The 18685-nt window shown below is 42.6% G+C and overlaps 1 protein-coding gene across 8 annotated transcripts in view; it reads left to right on the top strand.

Annotated features, from left to right (window-relative positions):
- Nucleotides 1–18685, top strand: part of plekhg4 (pleckstrin homology domain containing, family G (with RhoGef domain) member 4) — a 447922-nt gene that overhangs the window by 411401 nt on the left and 17836 nt on the right. For all 8 annotated transcript variants that reach the window (XM_070897923.1, XM_070897924.1, XM_070897919.1 and 5 more), the window contains 6 exons: nucleotides 1861–1950; nucleotides 2241–2465; nucleotides 6228–6398; nucleotides 6830–7007; nucleotides 11528–11644; nucleotides 12114–12383. In XM_070897923.1, the coding sequence (XP_070754024.1) occupies nucleotides 1861–1950; nucleotides 2241–2465; nucleotides 6228–6398; nucleotides 6830–7007; nucleotides 11528–11644; nucleotides 12114–12383 (1051 nt within the window). The remainder of the gene's footprint in view (nucleotides 1–1860; nucleotides 1951–2240; nucleotides 2466–6227; nucleotides 6399–6829; nucleotides 7008–11527; nucleotides 11645–12113; nucleotides 12384–18685) is intronic.

The following is an 18685-nucleotide window of genomic DNA, read 5'->3' on the forward strand; positions in this document are numbered from 1 at the left end:
GGCCAAACTACTTATTGCATGGCAATATCAACCAGCAACAATAGTCACAATAACGTGATGCCTGCAAGATGGAAATTAATTAATTTAAATCTTTTCTTCGCTGCCACAAGTCATTTTTAGACACCAACAAATATATGTACAGCATTCAGACTATTTTTTTGCAACTTACTTATTAAATACATGGGGCTGGAAATGTGGCGATTTTGCGACCGGGTTTTTGGTGCTGTTTCACCTTTTTTGGCGAAAAGTCGGTCAGCAGAAAATTCGGAGACGTTTTGCGGCGGTGGATTTCAAATACAGCTGGAGAGGACTGCCACTGTGCAAGACTCGAAATATCGCTTTCGCCAAAAATTTGGCTCTGTGCGCACCCATATTTTGCGCGAAAAAGACCGCCAGGGAAAAAGCTGCGTTGCAGCCCTTGGAGCAGCGGTAAGTATGAAGACTTGCAAAAAAGCTAAGTTAATGTTTTTATTTTTTAATTCTTTTGCAGCAATTCGCTAGATAAGTGTCTTGTAAATGTTTTGTGACTTTTTTTTTTCCAATTTATTTTTAGGTGTTTTTCTGCCCTCCCTCGCCCAACTCACAACGGTATCGGCCTCGGACTAAAGTTGTCGAAATTTGCGGATTGCGCCGCAAATCCTTGTGCAGCGCCGATTTTTACCGTTGTGCAAATTAAACTTGAATTTACGGCCTCCTAGCGAAAGCCTTGCGATAACAGTAAATTTGGCAAAAAAATTCAGTTATCGCTGAGAACCAAATTTCTAGCCCATAGAGTTCTCTAGGGGTTTTTCAATTCAAACGTTAGTATGAATCTCTGAAAACCTCATTTTAAAATTCAAGCCATTTACAACACAGTGGCAGTGTTTGTTTACCAAGTGTGCAGTTCCTTGGAATACTAGCACTACATTCACTCGTGCTTCTGCTGATGTAACCTCAGCTGGGTTCCCAGGGAAAATGTAAAGCTAAGGCTAGATACTCAGCAGTGAGGCAGAGGGAAAATTGAATGGAGAATTGCTCTTGTGCACCTCCTAGCAGTTAACCAAAAAGTGGCATTACCAAAAGCGAGGAAAAGGTTACCTGCCCACTCTATCACTTGGAGTGGTGTGCAGCATGGGAGGGCATAAATGAAATTGGGGAAAATAATAGTTAAAAAGAGCAAATTTGAGAGCAAGATTAACATCAGTAGATACAGTCAGTAGATCAACGTGCTTCAACAATCATTTATCAACTCTGCCCATTCAACGTGCTTATTATTGCATTATTGCACACAGTATGTCCTCCAACATAACTCCACCAACAATGCTACCAGCATTAAAAAGTTAATCAAAAACCCAAAAGCAAAATAACAAAATATCTTAAATGAATTACAATTTTTAAAGGTAACTGAACATTTAACAAGTAGAATTTGCAAAATAATTTCAAATGTCTTGATTTTTCTGTATTTCCAATTTGAAACACGACAGTGAACTCAGTGATTTAACTCTTTTGCATTTAACGGAGCCTGGTCTCCAGTCGTCTTGGATCCCCTTGCCACTGGACCAAGACCTTGCTCCGTCAAGCCCGTGTGGTGGCTGGTGTGCAACGGCCACCCCACGCTAAAAGAATTCATGCATAGGCTTCTTCCACCATTTAAAATGAGTTCATCAGTCACCTGAGTACTCATTTTTAATGCGGAAGCAAGTCATCTTCGACCCCGCGGGACTGCTTGAGATGATTTAATGATATGTGGCAATGATAGCATCAGAATTAGTTTACTATAAATATTTTAATTTGGTTTTATGTAATAGTTCATAGATAGTAACGAAAGGTGATAGAAGCACAAATATACAAATAAAATGTAACATTTTGAAATATTTACAGCAAGACCAGTTTGGCATGTATGCATTGTACAGCAAGAACAAGCCCAAATCTGATGCTCTGCTAGCCAGCCATGGCAACACTTTTTTCAAGGTAAGCACTTCACAGGTTACACAAACATTAGTTCAGTAAAAACCCTATTTGGAAAACCATTACAAAATAATGATGTTGGCCAATTTTACAGCTTATGGGTGGGGGAGGAGGGTCTGTCAGTTGATGGGGTTATAGTTATTCATAGGGCTTTGTTTGCTATTTTCTTATTCTTTGAGCTGATATTGATGCTTTTAGTACAGTAAACTTTTCATTTTATACTTACAAATATTATTGATTTATTTGACATCTTCTTAGTACAGTTGTTTACTCCTGTTTTTGTGTTATTTTAGTTTAAGCAACTACAACTGGGTGATAAGATGAACCTGGCTTCCTACCTGCTAAAACCCATCCAGAGGATGAGCAAATATGCACTGTTACTGAAGGACTTGATCAAGGAGTGCAGTGAGGCTCAGGAGCAGGAGCTAAACTACCTCAGAGCGGCAGAAGAAATGGTTAAATTCCAGCTTCAACACGGCAATGACTTGCTGGCTATGGATGCTATTAGGGATTGTGATGTAAGCTTAACACTTGACTTCTTTGAGAATGTTACAGATGGAGTAAAATAGTGGCTATTTAGACTTAAGAAAGCTTTGAATAAAGTTCCAGATGAAAGACTAATTAAGCTAAAAGTCATAACAATCCAGAGTGAAAAGCAAGAGTAAGTGGGTGGACAGGTTTTAAACCATTTAAGACATTAAACAAGATTAACAAGACTAAAATAAACTTTTTCAGGCAAGGAGTGGATTGGTTTGCCACAAGATGCTGATTGATGTTAAATCGATTATAGCATTTACGAAAAATATAAAAAGGTATGGAGAGACAGGGAAAAAAAGTTAGTTTGGGGAGCAAACGGAAATGGGACTGTGTGAAATTAGATCCTGTAGCAGCCTAAATTCAGCACAAGCAAAATGGTCACATCGATGCTAATAATTCCATGTTTCTAGATATGCAAATGATCAAAAAGTAGGAAACCCCGAAGTCGTGAGGGGTATACAGTCAGATGTGGGGGGTGGGGCTGGGGGGGATGGAGGGAGTGATAAGTGAAGTCCCAGAATGGTCAGTGCTAAACGCCTATTGTTTCTAATGTAAGGATAGGGAAGCTGTAAAATGATCAGATTTGCTGATTACACAAAATTAGAGAGAGCAATCGAAACCAAGAAAGCAGCAAATGAAATTTGTAAAAGGACTCGGATCAGTTAAGGTAGTTGAACGGACATGAGACAAATTAAATTTAACATCGATTAATGTTAAATATTACACATGGACCAAAAAATGTGGAGCCAAGTATAAAATTAATGGAACTAAATTAGTACAGGAAACTTTGAAAGGTGTCTTAGAGGTAAAGCATTTTCGATGTTCAATGCACAAACCAGTTAAAAAGCTAATTGAACTCTTAATAAAATGTAAATCTAGAAGTTATGCTGACTTTGCAATGCATTGATCAGACCACATAAAAAACATCTTTTCATTAGAAAGGGTACAGAGACGAGCAGTAAGACTTGCTTCCAAGTGTAAAGGAAAGATTGAAAAAGCTTCAGCTTTGCACTTCAGAAAGAAGCTGGTTAAAACGGGGCCTCATTGAAGTATAGAAAATATTAAATATAATAAATAAGATAAACTCAGATTAAAACTCCTCAGTACATCATGAAAGTAGGACTATAAGGCATAAATAGAAATAATTAGTGATGAGCATATTTAAAACAGTTATAAGGAAAAATATCTTCATCGTCACTTTAAAAAATGATAAATGTTTGGAATAATCCATCAAGAAAGATAATAGTGGTAATACTTTGGAAGCTGAAATATATTGCCTATGCAGCTCATCATATATATACCTGTATGTGTGTATATCTCCTGCCACTACAGCTTCACCATTGCTGTTAGGTAATACGCAGAATCTCATAGAACATAGGGCATGATGCAAAATAACACAGGATGTCGCAGGTTCTTTCAGGCAGTAAGGAATTCATAATCCTCCCCTATAATGCAAGGCAGCAGTACAATTGAGATGTACCAATGGCTTGAACCCAGCACCATGATTACTGCCTTGAAACCATTGCCTATAATTATGCATTTTTGGAGACTGGGTGGTGCAGTAAATTTGTACATTGCTATTTCACCTTCTGAGGTCTGGGTTCTAATCCACTCCAGATGATGGGCTGAATTGCTGCTCCTTCAAAGGAGCTCTTAAGTGAAGTAAGTGTTGATAGTTTCAATCTAGTAGGAGCGGGACCACACCACAGCACAGAACTGTCCTAAATGCAATTGGCAAATTTGCTCTGAGAGGTCCTAAGGATGCTTAGTGTGGGTAGTTTTAAAAAAAAATTCCCACAAGTATAGAAGGAGGCACTCTTCAAAGTTTGGAGTTAAGATATATTGTTGGTAATAAATAGAGGGAGCTTTACTCTGCATCTGGCTGTATTGTTCCTGACCTCAAAATACTCAATGCTGAAATTGGGTACAAAAGTGGAAACTGTTTCCATTCTCCAGCACTCGCTTCCCCACTTTGCTGATCACATAAATTTGTCTAAATATTTAAGTTAAATGAAGCGTTCTGTTTCCATTTGATGAAGGTTTTATTCTGCTTTTGCATCATAAGTGGATCTTCATCCCTTCACTGACTCTGTGTTTAATGAACTTTACAAAGGAGGATTCCTGAATATCGTGGTGTATGTTGGAAGAAGGGACTTGCATTTATATAGCACCTTTCGCAATGTCCAAATGTTCCTTAGCACTTCACAGCCAATACTTTTGAATTGCAGTTGCAGTGTAGGAAAATGCAGCAGCCAATTTACAAACAGTGATGAGATAATGACCAAATAATCTGGGTAATTTTTCTTGATCTTAGCTTAGGGATAAATATTGGCCAGGATACCGACAGAACTTCCCTGTTCTTTGAATAGTGCCACGGGATCTTTTGCATCAAACTGACAGGACAGATTAGATTGGGTTTAATGTCTCATTGAAAAGACCACATCTACAATGGTGCAGCACTCCCGCAGTACTACACTGAAGTGTCAGACTAAATTATGTGCTCACATTGCTGTAGTGGGGCTTGAACCCATGACCTACTGACTCAGAGGCGAGAGTACTTCTGTAGTCATCCACAACCTCCAAGTGTGGGCAAATTAGCCCTTTACATAATGGTAGTCTTTCACCAAGCTACCATGTACATCGTAAACAAACAACCAGTATCCCACAACACCCTTACATGTGCCCCTCTCAATGACTAAGCGGAGGTACGTTGGCAATTAACGTATAACCGGCCATCTTGTATTGTACAGGCTCAGATGGCCTATATTGCTGGGTTTTATTACCATGGTGACGCGCAAGCTAATAATTTGAACATGATTTATCACATTTTGAAAATGTTTTCTATTCTAAACCTGTTGTTGAAAAAATAATTACAATTACAGGTATACAAAGACAATTTAATCATGCACCCCATTTATTTCTCATCCAGTGGGGGCACCTCAATGGCCCACAAGTATTGGACTATGGTTGGAATGCTTGTGCAAAAAGAGGGAAGTTAAGGGCCATTCTTATTATGCTAGCACGTCTTTTATGAGTCGACAAGTGACTGTCATTTCTGATCCGTATCTCCAGTTGAACTGGTCAACCATATTCTCTGCCACTATGGATGCTGGGTAAAGAGCTCCAGGTTCCACAAAAGCCGTTTCTGTCACAAAATCTGCTGCCGCCTCACGCTGACCTGCATACACTGACCTCAGGAGAATTTGGGGGCATAAAGGAAACAAGCTGCAGGGAAAGCGCCAGTGATCCCGATTCAGTGAAAGTTCCAGATACAGCAGATTTGCAACAGGCTGTGTCCCATGTTTTAAGTTGAAAAATAGTTTGGTGCATTGAAGGCTATCCATAGTTTGTAATTTGAGAATGTGGTTTCAGAGTGCCTCTTGTATATTTTGCTATGTCAGTTATTTGGGGGTCTCAATAAGTGTTTTTTGCAGGTGTTTGTTTTCTGCAAGTGTCCGTTTATACTGGTTTCACTGTAAATGCCTTTATAAATGTGGATGGAACTTTATTCTTTTCCAGAATGATTTCACATTAAATATGTTGAACATTGTGATACTTGACAAACAATGGAAAAATGGTCATGGGAAACTCAGAATTATCAAGAACAGCAAATTAAAAGGCAATTTATTTACACAAAAAGTACATACATTTAGACATTAAATACATATATTTTAAAATAATCTGGTTACAGGAAACTAGATGGCATAAGACTGAAAGTGATTGTTTAAATTGTATCAAAACAGGTGAACTTGAAGGAGCAGGGACAATTGGTTCGCCAAGACGAGTTCATTATCTGGTCTGGGCGCAAGAAATACCAGCGACATGTCTTTCTATTTGAAGACCTAATTCTTTTTAGCAAACCCAAGCGGATTGATGGTGGATTTGATATCTATATCTACAAGCATTCCTTCAAGGTAAGATACTGAAAATGTTGCATAATCACCGTATAAATTTAGTTTGTATTTGATATGTTCGTTATTAGTTCCGATAAAGGTTTTTTGCTGTCCAGAATGTGGAGGTAGTAAACTGGGTGATCATCGTACAACAGTAAAATTGCAGTCAGGTCCTGTTTCCTATCAATTTTTAATGGAAATTGGGAATTTTTCCTATGTGTTTTTTTAGGGTAAGTGGTGAATGTGGATTATAGGCAACAGGATGTCTATAGTGTGAACTCCAACTCAAACTATTGATAAAAATTTGACCTGTAGCATAATGACATATCAAAGAATGAAATTGATTACTAAGAAAAGATGTCTAATTTGACATACCATATTTAATGTTTTATGTAAATTGAATGTATCGATATATCCAGTAAATTTGTTTAATACGCTTTTCCTGTTTGTAGACAGCAGATATAGGTTTGACAGAAACTAGTGGTGAAAGTGGTATACGTTTTGAAATCTGGTTTCGTCGGCGGAAATCCAATGATACATATGTTCTCCAGGCAAGTTCGCAAGAAGTGAAACAGGCCTGGACAAAAGATATAGCAAACATCTTATGGCAGCAAGCTACCAGAAATAAAGGTAATACATTTGGAAAGACTTATTTCTCTAGGTTATTATTTCAGCTAAGAGCTATGCCAATATGTTTTTGTTTTGCTTGAATAGCAACAACAACAACAACTTCAGCTTGCATTTATATAGCACCTGTAACAAGGCACTTTATAGAGGGAAAAGGAATAAGTAAATAAAGAGAACAGGTGCCAAGCCATAGTGGGAAATTTAGGAGAGACTGGTTTGTAAGAAGGTTTTTAAATGTAGAGAGGTTGTGAGGTTTAGGGAGAGAGTTCCAGAGAATAGGGCTACGGCAGCTGAAGATTCTGCTAATATTGATGAGGTGAAGTGAGGGGATATACTGAATAGCTTTCAGAGGAAGGGACACTGGCTGGCAGAGGTTAGAGAGGGTGGGGTGAGAACATGGAGGGATCTGAGGATGAAGGTTTTAAATTAAATGCACTGGGGGGGGGGACATGGAGTCAATGTAGATCAGTAAATGTGGAAGTCATGGATTAGCGAGACTTGAAGAGGGCTGGGATATGAGTGTGCGTCAAGTTGGAGTTTGTTGAAGGTGGAGATCAGCAAAGAGGAAACTGGAGATAGTGGGAATTAAATTGGGCCACAAAACACATTTTTCAGGCGCTACAAAATTATCTGGAAGTACCAACTGGAAGTGAGCCACCCACCATATTGGGTAAAGACAAATGAGGTGTTCTTTATCCATGCCTGAAGCAAACATTGGACCCTTTAAATATGTAAATAAGGAGCCTAACGCCTGCTTCAGATCCTCATTCTAACATTGGATTGCCCTGAAGGTAAACTAACCCTTAACATCGGATATGGAAAATAAAAGCTAAGTATTCACCACGATCACCATCTCGATGACTGCTGTCCAGGCTCCAATCTCTGATGTTATAGAAACATAGAAAATAGGTGCAGGAATAGGCCATTCGGCTCTTCGAGCCTTCACCACCATTCAATATGATCATGGCTGATCATTTTTGCAACTTTCGTACCCCTTTCCTGCTTTCTCTCCATACCCCATGATCCCTTTAGCCGTAAGGGCCACATCTAACTCTCTTTTGAATATATCTAACAAACTGGCCTCAACAACTTTCTGTGGTAGAGAATTCCACAGGTTCACAATTCACTGAGTGAAGAAGTTTCTTCTCATCTCAGTCCTAAATGGCTTACCCCTTATCCTTAGACTGTGACCCCTGGTTCCGGACTTCCCCAACATCGGGAACATTCTTCCTGCATCTAACCTGTCCAATCCCATCAGAATTTTATATGTTTCTATGAGATCCCCTCTCATTCTTCTAAATTCCAGTGAATATAAGCCTAGTCGATCCAGTCTTTCTTCATATGTCAGTCCTGCCATCCCGGGAATCAGTCTGGTGAACCTTCGCTGCACTCCCTCAATAGCAAGAAAGTCCTTCCTCAGATTAGGAGACCAAAACTGTACACAATATTCAAGGTGTGGCTTCACCAAGGCCCTGTACGACTGCAGTAAAACCTCCCTGCTCCGATACTCAAATCCTCTCGCTATGAAGGCCAACATGCCATTTGCCTTCTTCACCGCCTGCTGTAGCTGCATGCCAACTTTCAATGACTGATGTACCATGACACCCAGGTCGATTTGCATCTCCCCTTTTCCTAATCACCATTCAAACAATTCCTGTTTTTGCCACCAAAGTGGATAACCTCACATTTATCTACATTATACTGCATCTGCCATGCATTTGCCCACTCACCTAACCTGTCCAAGTCACTCTGCAGCCTCTTAGCATCCTCCTCACAGCTCACATCGCCACCCAGTTTAGTGTCATCTGCAAACTTGGAGATATTACACTCAATTCCTGCATCCAAATCATTAACGTATATTGTAAAGAGCTGGGGTCCCAGCACTGAGCCCTGAGGCACTCCACTAGTCACTGCCTCCCATTCCGAAAAGGACCAATTTATCCCGACTCTCTGCTTCCTGTCTGCCAACCAATTCTCTATCCACGCCAGTACATTACACCCAATACCATGTGCTTTGACTTTGCACACCAATCTCTTATGTGGGACCTTGTCAAAGGCCTTTTGAAAGTCCAAATACATCACATCCACTGGTTCTCCCTTGTCCACTCTACTAGTTAAAAATTCCAGAAGATTTGTCAAGCATGATTTCCCTTTCATAAGTCCATGCTGACTTGGACCGATCCTGTCACTGCTTTCCAAATGCGCTGCTATTTCATCCTTAATAATTGATTCCAACATTTTCCCCACTACTGATGTCAGGCTAACCAGTCTATAATTACCCGTTTTCTCTCTCCCTCCTTTTTTAAAAAGTGGTGTTACATTAGCTACCCTCCAGTCCATAGGAACCGATCCAGAGTCGATAGACTGTTGGAAAATGATCACCAGTTCACCAGACTGATTCCAGGGATGGCTGGACTGACATAGGAGGAGAGACTGGATCAACTGGGCCTTTATACACTGGAGTTTAGAAGGATGAGAGGGGATCTCATAGAAACGTATAAGATTCTGACGGGACGGGACAGGTTAGATGTGGGAAGAATGTTCCCGATGTTAGGGAAGTCCAGAACCAGGGGACACAGTCTTAAGATAAGGGGTAGGCCATTAAGACTGAGATGAGGAGAAACTTCTTCACATAGAGAGTTGTTAACCTGTGGAATTCCCTGCCGCAGAGAGTCGTTGATGCCAAATTGGAAATATTCAAGAGGAAGTTAGATATGGCCCTTACGGCTAAAGGGATCAAGGGGTATGGAGAGAAAGCAGGAAAGGGGTACTGAGGAAATGATCAGCCATGATCTTATTGAATGGTGGAACAGGCTCGAAGGGCCGAATGGCCTACTCCTGCACCTATTTTCTATGTTTCTATGTTTCTATTTGCCCCCTTGAGCCTGCTCCACCATTCAATGTGATCATGGCTGATCTTCTACTTCAACTCCACTTTCCTGCACTTTCTCCATATCCCTTGATTCCCTTAATATCCAAAAATCTATTGATCTCTGTCTTGAATATACTCAATGACTGAGCCATCACAGCCCTCTGGGGTAGAGAATTCCAAAGATTCACCACCCTCTCAATGAAGAAGTTTCTCTTCATCTCAGTCCTAAATGACTGGCCCTTTATTCTGAGAATGTGAACCTGGTTCTAGACCCCGCAGCCAGAGGAACCATCCTCCCTGCATCTACCCTGTCAAGCCGTGTAAGAATTTTGTATGTTTCAATGAGATCACCTCTTATTCTCCTAAACTCTAGAGAACACAGGCCTAGTCTACTCAATCTCTCCTCATAGGACAATTCGCCCCATCCCGGAATCAGTCTGCTTAACCTTCGCTGCACTCTCTTTATGGCAAGTATATCCTTCCTTAGGTAAGGAGACCAAAACTGTATACAATACTCCAGGTGCGGTCTCACCAGGGCCCTATATAATTGTCTACAGAGCAGTAGTGATACCCGCCCTCCTATATGACGCAGAGACATGGACCATTTACAGTACACACCTCAAAGCGCTGGAGAAATACCACCAGCACTGCCTCCACAAGATCCTGCAAATCCACCGGGAGGATAGACACACCAACGTTAATGTTCTCTATCAGGCCAGCATCGAAGAACTGACCACACTCGACCAGCTCCGTTGGGCAGGCCATATCGTCCACATGCCCGACACGAGACTCTCAAAGCAAGCGCTCTACTTGGAGCTCCTTCATGGCAAGTGAGCCCCAGGTGGGCAGAAAAAACATTTCAAGGACACCCTCAAAGCCTCATTGATTAAGTGCAACATCTCCACCGGCACCTGAGAATCCTTGGCCCAAGACCGCCCTAAGTGGAGGAAGAGCATCCGGGAGGGCGCTGACACCTCGAGTCTCATCACCGAGAGCATGCAGAAACCAAACGCAGACAGACCAGACTCCCCCACCCACTCTTTCCTTTAACGACTGTCTGTTCCACCTATGACAGAGACTGTAATTCCCGTATTGGACTGTACAGTCACCTGAGAACTCACTTTTAGAGTGGAGGCGAGTCTTCCTCGATTTCGAGGGACTGCCTGTGATGATATAATTGCAGTAAGATGTCTTTACTCTTATACTCAAATCTTCTTGTAATAATTGCTTGCTGTACCTGCATGTTAACTTTCATTGATGCGTGTACAAGGACACCCAGGTCCCTCTGAACACCAACATTTCCCAATCTCTCACTATTTAAAAAAAAATACTCTGCTTTTCTATTTATCCTACCGAAGTGGATAACTTCACATTTCTCCACATTATATTCCATTTGCCATGTTCTTGCCCATTTACTTAGTCTGTCTATATCCCCTTGAAGCCTCCTTGCATCCTCCTCACAACTTACATTCCCACCTAGCTTTGTATCATCAGCAAACCTGGATATATTACATTTGGTCTGATTCAGCCTAAGGCTGGGGAAAAAGGTGTTGGAGTCAGTTGTTTTATATTAGAGATACTGTTGACCTTGGTGAATGTGTTGAACTAGTTTACTTCATATTTAACATTACATAATGAACATCTGTTTCAGAGGTACGAATGCAGGAAATGGTGTCTATGGGAATCGGTAACAAACCGTTCTTGGACATCAAACCAAGTGAGGCTGCAATCAATGATCGGGCCATTGATTATATTATGAAAGGCAGAGGTAAGTCCTCTAAATAGGTTTAGTAACAGCTGCATAATCTTGATATACAAGAAAACAACTTGCAAATAATAATAGATTAAACCTTTTCGGGCCTTTATGAAAAATAAAATCAACTTAATCTGAATGCAGTGTCTCACTAAATGAGAAATATGTTTGGAGTGGAAAATCTAACAGTGAAATCTTCTGACAAAGAAATGCAATCAAAATCTTTATTATATATGTTAAAAATGTACTTGTTTCATTTTTTTAATCTGCACGCACACTTGGATATTGACAGCTCTGCTGTACAGATTTTTCACAAGTTTATCCAGTTTGTTCATTGTTCAAATGAAACTCAGACTTCAATAGGTTTCAAATGAAGTGTCTTATTTTTAAAACCTATGTTATTATTTAAACACTTGTGTTATTTTTACTGGTAATTGTCCTTTTCTTCAATAGAATACATTTGAGAAACTTGCATTTCTTACAGGAGCACGAACCAGGGCTTCAATTGCAGTGTCCTTATTTGACCACACAAATCCATTTCGAAGGACACAGAACATTTCAAGTAACAGCAATCCTTCAGCTGGTGGCCCATCGTCATCCTCACTGTTGGGCCCACTCAACCTCCATATGTACACGAACCAGACGTTGCTCTCCGGGGTGAGCACTGTATTGGCCAATGAACGACCATTTGATGCCAACACTTGCATTGAGGAGGATGAACTGGAACATGAAACAAGCAGCCAGCCCTCCATGAGTAAGTGTTACATCTCTAATAATCTGAAAGATCTAACACACTGTCTTCACATTGAAAAATTGCTTCATGTAAATTACCACATATTTTCAAATTTAAAGTACAGCCAGTGTATAATTGGTGTGATTGAAGTAGAGTACTTAATTGTTTTGAGAGTGTGATTTTTAGGTTAAACTGAATTGCCTTTTTTCCTCCTGCTGTTATCTTGTATTTATGCATGAGAGAGACATCAGCCTCGAGTGTATGAATGAGCATCCTCCATGGCACACTCAAATTGCCCACTATGAAGTGTGATTGACCGAGGGATACTTTGCGTCTTGGGGAAGGTTTTGGCTTCTGTTTAACATACAGAAGCCAGCATGTGGAGAATTATGGGCACAAAACTGTCCCATCACTACATGTCCTAGAATATTAATGCTGAAATGTCCGGTGTCACATTTCAGTAACACAGGGCTGAAATGTGACACTTTTGTTTTATTTTAAATTTTACTTTGATAAGATATTGTTGTTTTATTTCGGCGGCTTGCTAGTGATAGCTCATGTCTGTTGTACTAAATGCACAGAATTCATACTTCTTTAGTAATGTTCAAACTACAATTAGGAAACAAGAACCATAAATGTTCAGAGCAAAGTGCTATCTTGTGTATAAAAAAAAATCCTACTTTTCAGTGGGAATCACCTCTCTTTGGCCTCATGTTTCCCCAATCAAAAAGTATGGTGTCCACCTATCTGTACGCACGTTTCTTTGAACACCGTCAGCGGCAAAATAAAATAATCGCTAGTTTCCAGTAAAGGAGACCTGACCATCGCGCCGGCACTACCCGAGTTCATCTTGGGTGGGTGGGTGAGGGGTGGAGGGGGGGGGGGAGGGCAGTGCTAACAGCGTGCACCTAAAATGGACTGCGCATACGTTAAAAAGAAAATAAAGACCAACTCATTGCGCATGCATGGGCAGGGAAAAAAAAGAACGTTCGGCCTGAGTCACTTGCAGCTATGAGGAAGAAAACCCACTTTACGCATTATCTGACACTGACTGGTTTCTCCTATCGGGAGGTGAGCAAATGAATTAATTCATTACAAATCATTGAAACTACAAAGTATAAAAAATAAATCTATATACATGGTTTTTGTGCGATAATTGTGTGACAATGGCATGACTAACTACTGAAGGTAGCGAGGAATTTGATAAGGTGCTGCAATAAATGATTAAAAATAGCTGGGAAGCCTTTCGGCTGGGGATAGGAGGAGGCCAGCGCCAATTTCTTTAGGTGTAGGTAAGGTTTTTTCCTACGGTGTTGCTTGTGTCTGTGCACGGATTCAAAAAAAATCGTTATTGGGGAAAGTTGGCCTTATGGCCAGAAAGGACGCGTAAACTGCTTTTTAACGTACACCAGTGCCAGAATGTATGGTGCCAAACACTCTGATGCTGGTAGTCGGCACCAGTGCCCCAACATTGGGGAAACTGTTGACTAACCTTCAGCGCCACAAAAATCGTTGGGCAAAATAGGGGCCCTTGTACCGAGATTCTCAGTTCTGACATTGAGTAACAAATGCCATACAAGTGAAGTTGGACTGAATGCTCGAGTCAGTGCCTGTGCAACTTGACTGCTTTATTGCACATTACATACTGTAGAACTGCACCACATTTTACTAGATAAAAAGGTAATCCAACTGATGAAAGTAATATGATGAATGTATTATTTCTACTGGGGAGCTTCTACCACCCATGAGATCATTCCACAGTATGAATCAGTGACTTCAGGAGAGCATCATCAAATTTTATGGTACAGTAGGGGAGGGTGCTTCAGAACTGCCGAATGGATGATTCATCTCGGCTTCCTCCTGAGGTCCCCTCCACCACAGAAGTCAATTTAATTCACTCCATATGATACCACGAATCGGCTGATCGCACTGGATACAGCAAAGGCTATGGGCCGCGACAATATCCCAGCTGTTGCACTGAAGACTTATGCTCCAGAACTAGCCGTGTCTCCAGCCAAGTTGTTCCAATACAGCTACAACACTGTCATCTATCCAACAAAGTGGAAAACTGCCCAGGTATGTCCTGTCCACAAAAAGCAGGAGAAATCCAATCCAGCCAATTACCGCCCCATCAGTCTACTCTCAATCATCAGCAAAGTGATGGAAGGTGTCATCGACAGTGCTATCAAGCGGCACTTACTCACCAATAACCTGCTCATCGAAGCTCAGTTTGGGTTCCACCAGGACCACTCGGCTCCAGACCTCATTACATCCTTGGTCCAAACATGGGCAAAGGAGCTGAATTCCAGAGATGAGGTGACATCAAGGCAGCATTTGACCCAAGTGTGGCATCAAGGAGCTCTAGTAAAATTGAAGTCAATGGGAATCGGGGGGGGAAAAACTCTCCACTTGCTGGAGTCATACCTAGCACAGGCACAAAGGAAGATGACTGTGGTTCTACATCGCAGCAGGAGGTCTTCAGGGCAGTGTCCTAGGCCCAACCATCTTCAGCTGCTTCATCATTGACATTACCTCCATCATAAGGTCAGAAATGCGAATGTTCATTGATGATTGCACACTGTTCAGTTCCATTCGCAACTCCTCAGATAATGAAGCAGTCAGTGCCCACATGCAGCAAGATCTGGACGACATTCAGGCTTGGGCAAGTAACTTTCGCGGCACACATGTGCCAGGCAATGACTATCTCCGACAAGAGAGCGTCTATAACCACCGCCCCTTGACATTCAATGGCATTACTATCGCCGAATCCCCAACATCAACATCCTGCGGGGGTCACCATTGACCAGAAACTTAACTGGACCAGCCACATAAACACTGTGGCTACAAGAACAGGTCAGAGGCTGGATATTCTGCGGCGAGTATCGGACCTCCTGTCTCCCCAAAACCTTTCCACAAGTCAGGTGTGTGATGGAATACTCTCCACTTGCCTGGATGAGTGCAGCTCTAACAACACTCAAAAAGCTCGATACCATCCAGGACAAAGCAGCCCACTTGATTTGCATCCCATCCACCATCTTAAACACTCACTCCCTCCACCACTGGCGCACCGTGGCTGCACTGTGTACCATCTTCTTCAACGACACCTCCCAAATCCGTGACCTCTTACCACCTAGAAGGACAAGGGCAGCAGGCGCATGGGAACATCTCCACCTGAAAGCTCTCCTCCAAGTCACACACCATCCTGACTTGGAAATATAATCGCCGTTCCTTCATTGTCACTGGGTAAAAATCCTGGAACTCCCTCCCTAATAGCACTATGGGAGTACCTTCACCACACGAACTGTAGCGGTTCAAAAAGGCATCTCGAGGGCAATTAGGGATGGGCAGTAAATGCTGGCCCTGCCAGCGACACCACATCCCAGGAACAAATTTAAAAAAATGTAAAACTTGGCTTGTCACATCTATGCCAGCACTATGAAAGAGCTATCTGTTTAAACAGGGGGCCGAAATTGGCCTGCTGTGCACCTCCCGCTAGTGCTGGCTGGGTACGAAGGTGTTTTTGCCGGTGAGGGGTGCTACTGGCTCCTGCGAAATTGCCCGTGAGTTAGCGGAGGCTCAAATCCAATAGTGCCACGCCCCCACTGGTAGCGCCCCGGGCTGCTGCACCTCCACCAATAACGTCCTCACCAAGCTCAGCGACCCCTTTTCGGCCCACGGCGGAAATTGGGCAGTACCCCTTGAGGCTACCACAGGCGAAGTCAACGCCAGCCTCGTGGAGTCGGTGCCGGACTGCAGCCAGGCGGAGCATGAGGAAGTAGAAGAACACGAAGAAGGAATGCTACAATGTTGACAGCCCCTTTCTGCCTGGGCTCTATGTGATCAAATAATTAATGAGCATATCAGTACCTCAACCATATTTCCCCATTCACCAAGAGTCCCACGCTTGTTACCTTTCTTCTAGCACTGACCATCACATCGTCCTCTTTCCAACAACACAAAATTAAAAACCATCAGAAAATGCTAATTCTAATCCAATTTTATAAATTCAATAAAGGCATAATGTATACAAACATAAACTAGTCACCCTTGTGCATTCCCTTAGTGCTTGTCTTCCATGTGCCTTTCCCTATCCTAGTGCTCCTATGAGGTACTTCCCCAATGGCTGCAGCATGGGTGGTGGAAGGCTAATAACCTCCAATTGAGGAGACTGAATGTCTTTGGAGCGTGATCTCGAACACCATCTCAACCCGGGCTGCAGCAGTCTGGGAGTTAGCGGACTGGGCTGGCTGGCTGATGGCAACAGCAAGGGCACTGATGGAGTGGCAGGGCTGGGAGCAGGAATGCTGTCATCCTGAGAACAGGTAGCAGGTTTGTGCTCCATGGAGCCACATCTATTCCCTCGGGTTGGTGCCTCAGCAATCCTAATGATTTGATGGAGAATAGATTGAGGGACCCTGGAAGCCGCTATGAACAATGGTATCCAGAGCCATGATGGCAGTAGTCTGAGCTTCCACTACAGCACTCAGCCCTTTGATGGAAGCTGAGACATCGGCCATCAGACGCCACATCATGTGGGTTCCACATGTGTGCTGATGGATGTAATCTTTTGTTCCATGTTGGAAAGGATGGGCTCCAAGGTCTGTGCAAAGCTCTGTGCCACATTTGTGCTGGGCTCCTCCATGGTCCTTGACACTGAGTGCAAGTTTTCTGGCAGGCTTTCCAGTGCACTGAGCGTTTGGTAATGTACACCCATCAGCCTTCTTCTGTAGCCTGGGCCATCAAATTCTCGACAGCAGAACTAGTGTGCAACCATGCCCTCCAGCGAGCTGGTATCCGCACTATCCTTTCCTCCCGCCCTGGCTCCCCTGGCTCTTGTGCCCAGTGTCTCGCCATGTGCAGATCCCTACTCTATCCTAGCCTGTAAAATACGCACAGTGTCAGTCTCTATGCTAGTGCCTGTGAGTGTAAGATCGAATGACAGTGTCTCTTCATCTTCACTGTCTTCTTCCACTTCCTCCACTGATTGGGAAGGTTCCATTTCTTGGGTATGTGAAAAAGGGACAATGGTTGGGTTGTGGTGGGGGTAGAGGAGAAAGTAAGACATGAGTGCTTACACCACTTGCAGCTTGTGAGTCAGAAGAAATTGTGAGATGAGGGAAAAGTGGGATGAGAGAAAAAAGGATTAGGTATGCAGATACCCACATCATTGATCAATCCAGCTCCACCAGTGGCCATGGCCTCAGTGATGCCCTTCCCATGATGGCCGACATTACCTTCTCCATGGGGGTTAAAAGGTGCAGGCGTGCTTGTCCTCCTCTTGTTTGTTGCTGCTGCATGCTGGTATGCACCACTTTGTCCTGCAAAAAAGAGAGAAGTGGGTCAATGAGTGTCCTGCAGATTGTTTGGGTGAAGTGGCTGTCATGGTTGAATAGCTGCCAGTGTGCATGAGCTGTGAGTTTTGGGTTCGAAGCTTGCAATAGTGCTAAGTGTGTGACGGTGAGGTAAAGCATATGAATTGACCGGTTAAGAACTGATCAACATAGACTGTTGGTAGGTTGGTGATGAGGAAGTAGAGCATTGAGCAGTGGATGAGGCTAGTGGTGCAGTTGGTAGGATATGCCATTTGAAAATGAACTCCCCTTGACAACTCGTGTCAAATCGTTAAACTTCTTCCTCCACTGCATCCATGTTCTTGGAGCAACACTCCTAGCTTTGATTTCCGCCATTAGGTGTTCCCAATGCCTCCTGAGCATATGTCATGGAAGGCCTCCTGCCTCCCTGCGGACACAGGACATCTTTCCATCTATTCCACCAGGACCTCCGATGGATTGTTTGAAAACCTTGATGCTCACACTCTCGCATGTTTAGCCATTGCTCAAAGTATCACAGCACTGATTGACTTCTGAAAAAACTCCCGCCACTTCTTGCAGCCACAATACACCTCCCCTTTAAGAGGAGCATGCTGCCTTTAATTAGCTAGCCACTCACTGTGCCCCTGCTGATGCGTGCAGCCAATGAACAGCGCAGGGAGCGCTGGCTGCACGCACCAATCATTAAAAGAGCAGGCAGCATCAATTTAACATGCTATCTGCAATGCAATGAACGGACGCGAGTTAATCGCATCCCGCGATCCTCACCCCCGTTTTTAGGGGTTAGCCGATTTCTTCCCCATAGAATCAGAGAAAGAGCAAGGGAGGAAAAACTACAAAATATTAAGCAATCCATATATATATATATATATATATATTATATATATAAAAAAAATAGGGTAAGATTACATTACATTTCTCCCCAAGATATTCTTCCTTCTTTCCTCTCAGCCTCTGCATAGAGCGACTCCTCATTCTCAGCACTGAAATGAC

The sequence above is a fragment of the Pristiophorus japonicus genome, chromosome 13, assembly GCF_044704955.1.
Source record: "Pristiophorus japonicus isolate sPriJap1 chromosome 13, sPriJap1.hap1, whole genome shotgun sequence".
Lineage (NCBI taxonomy): Eukaryota > Metazoa > Chordata > Chondrichthyes > Pristiophoridae > Pristiophorus > Pristiophorus japonicus.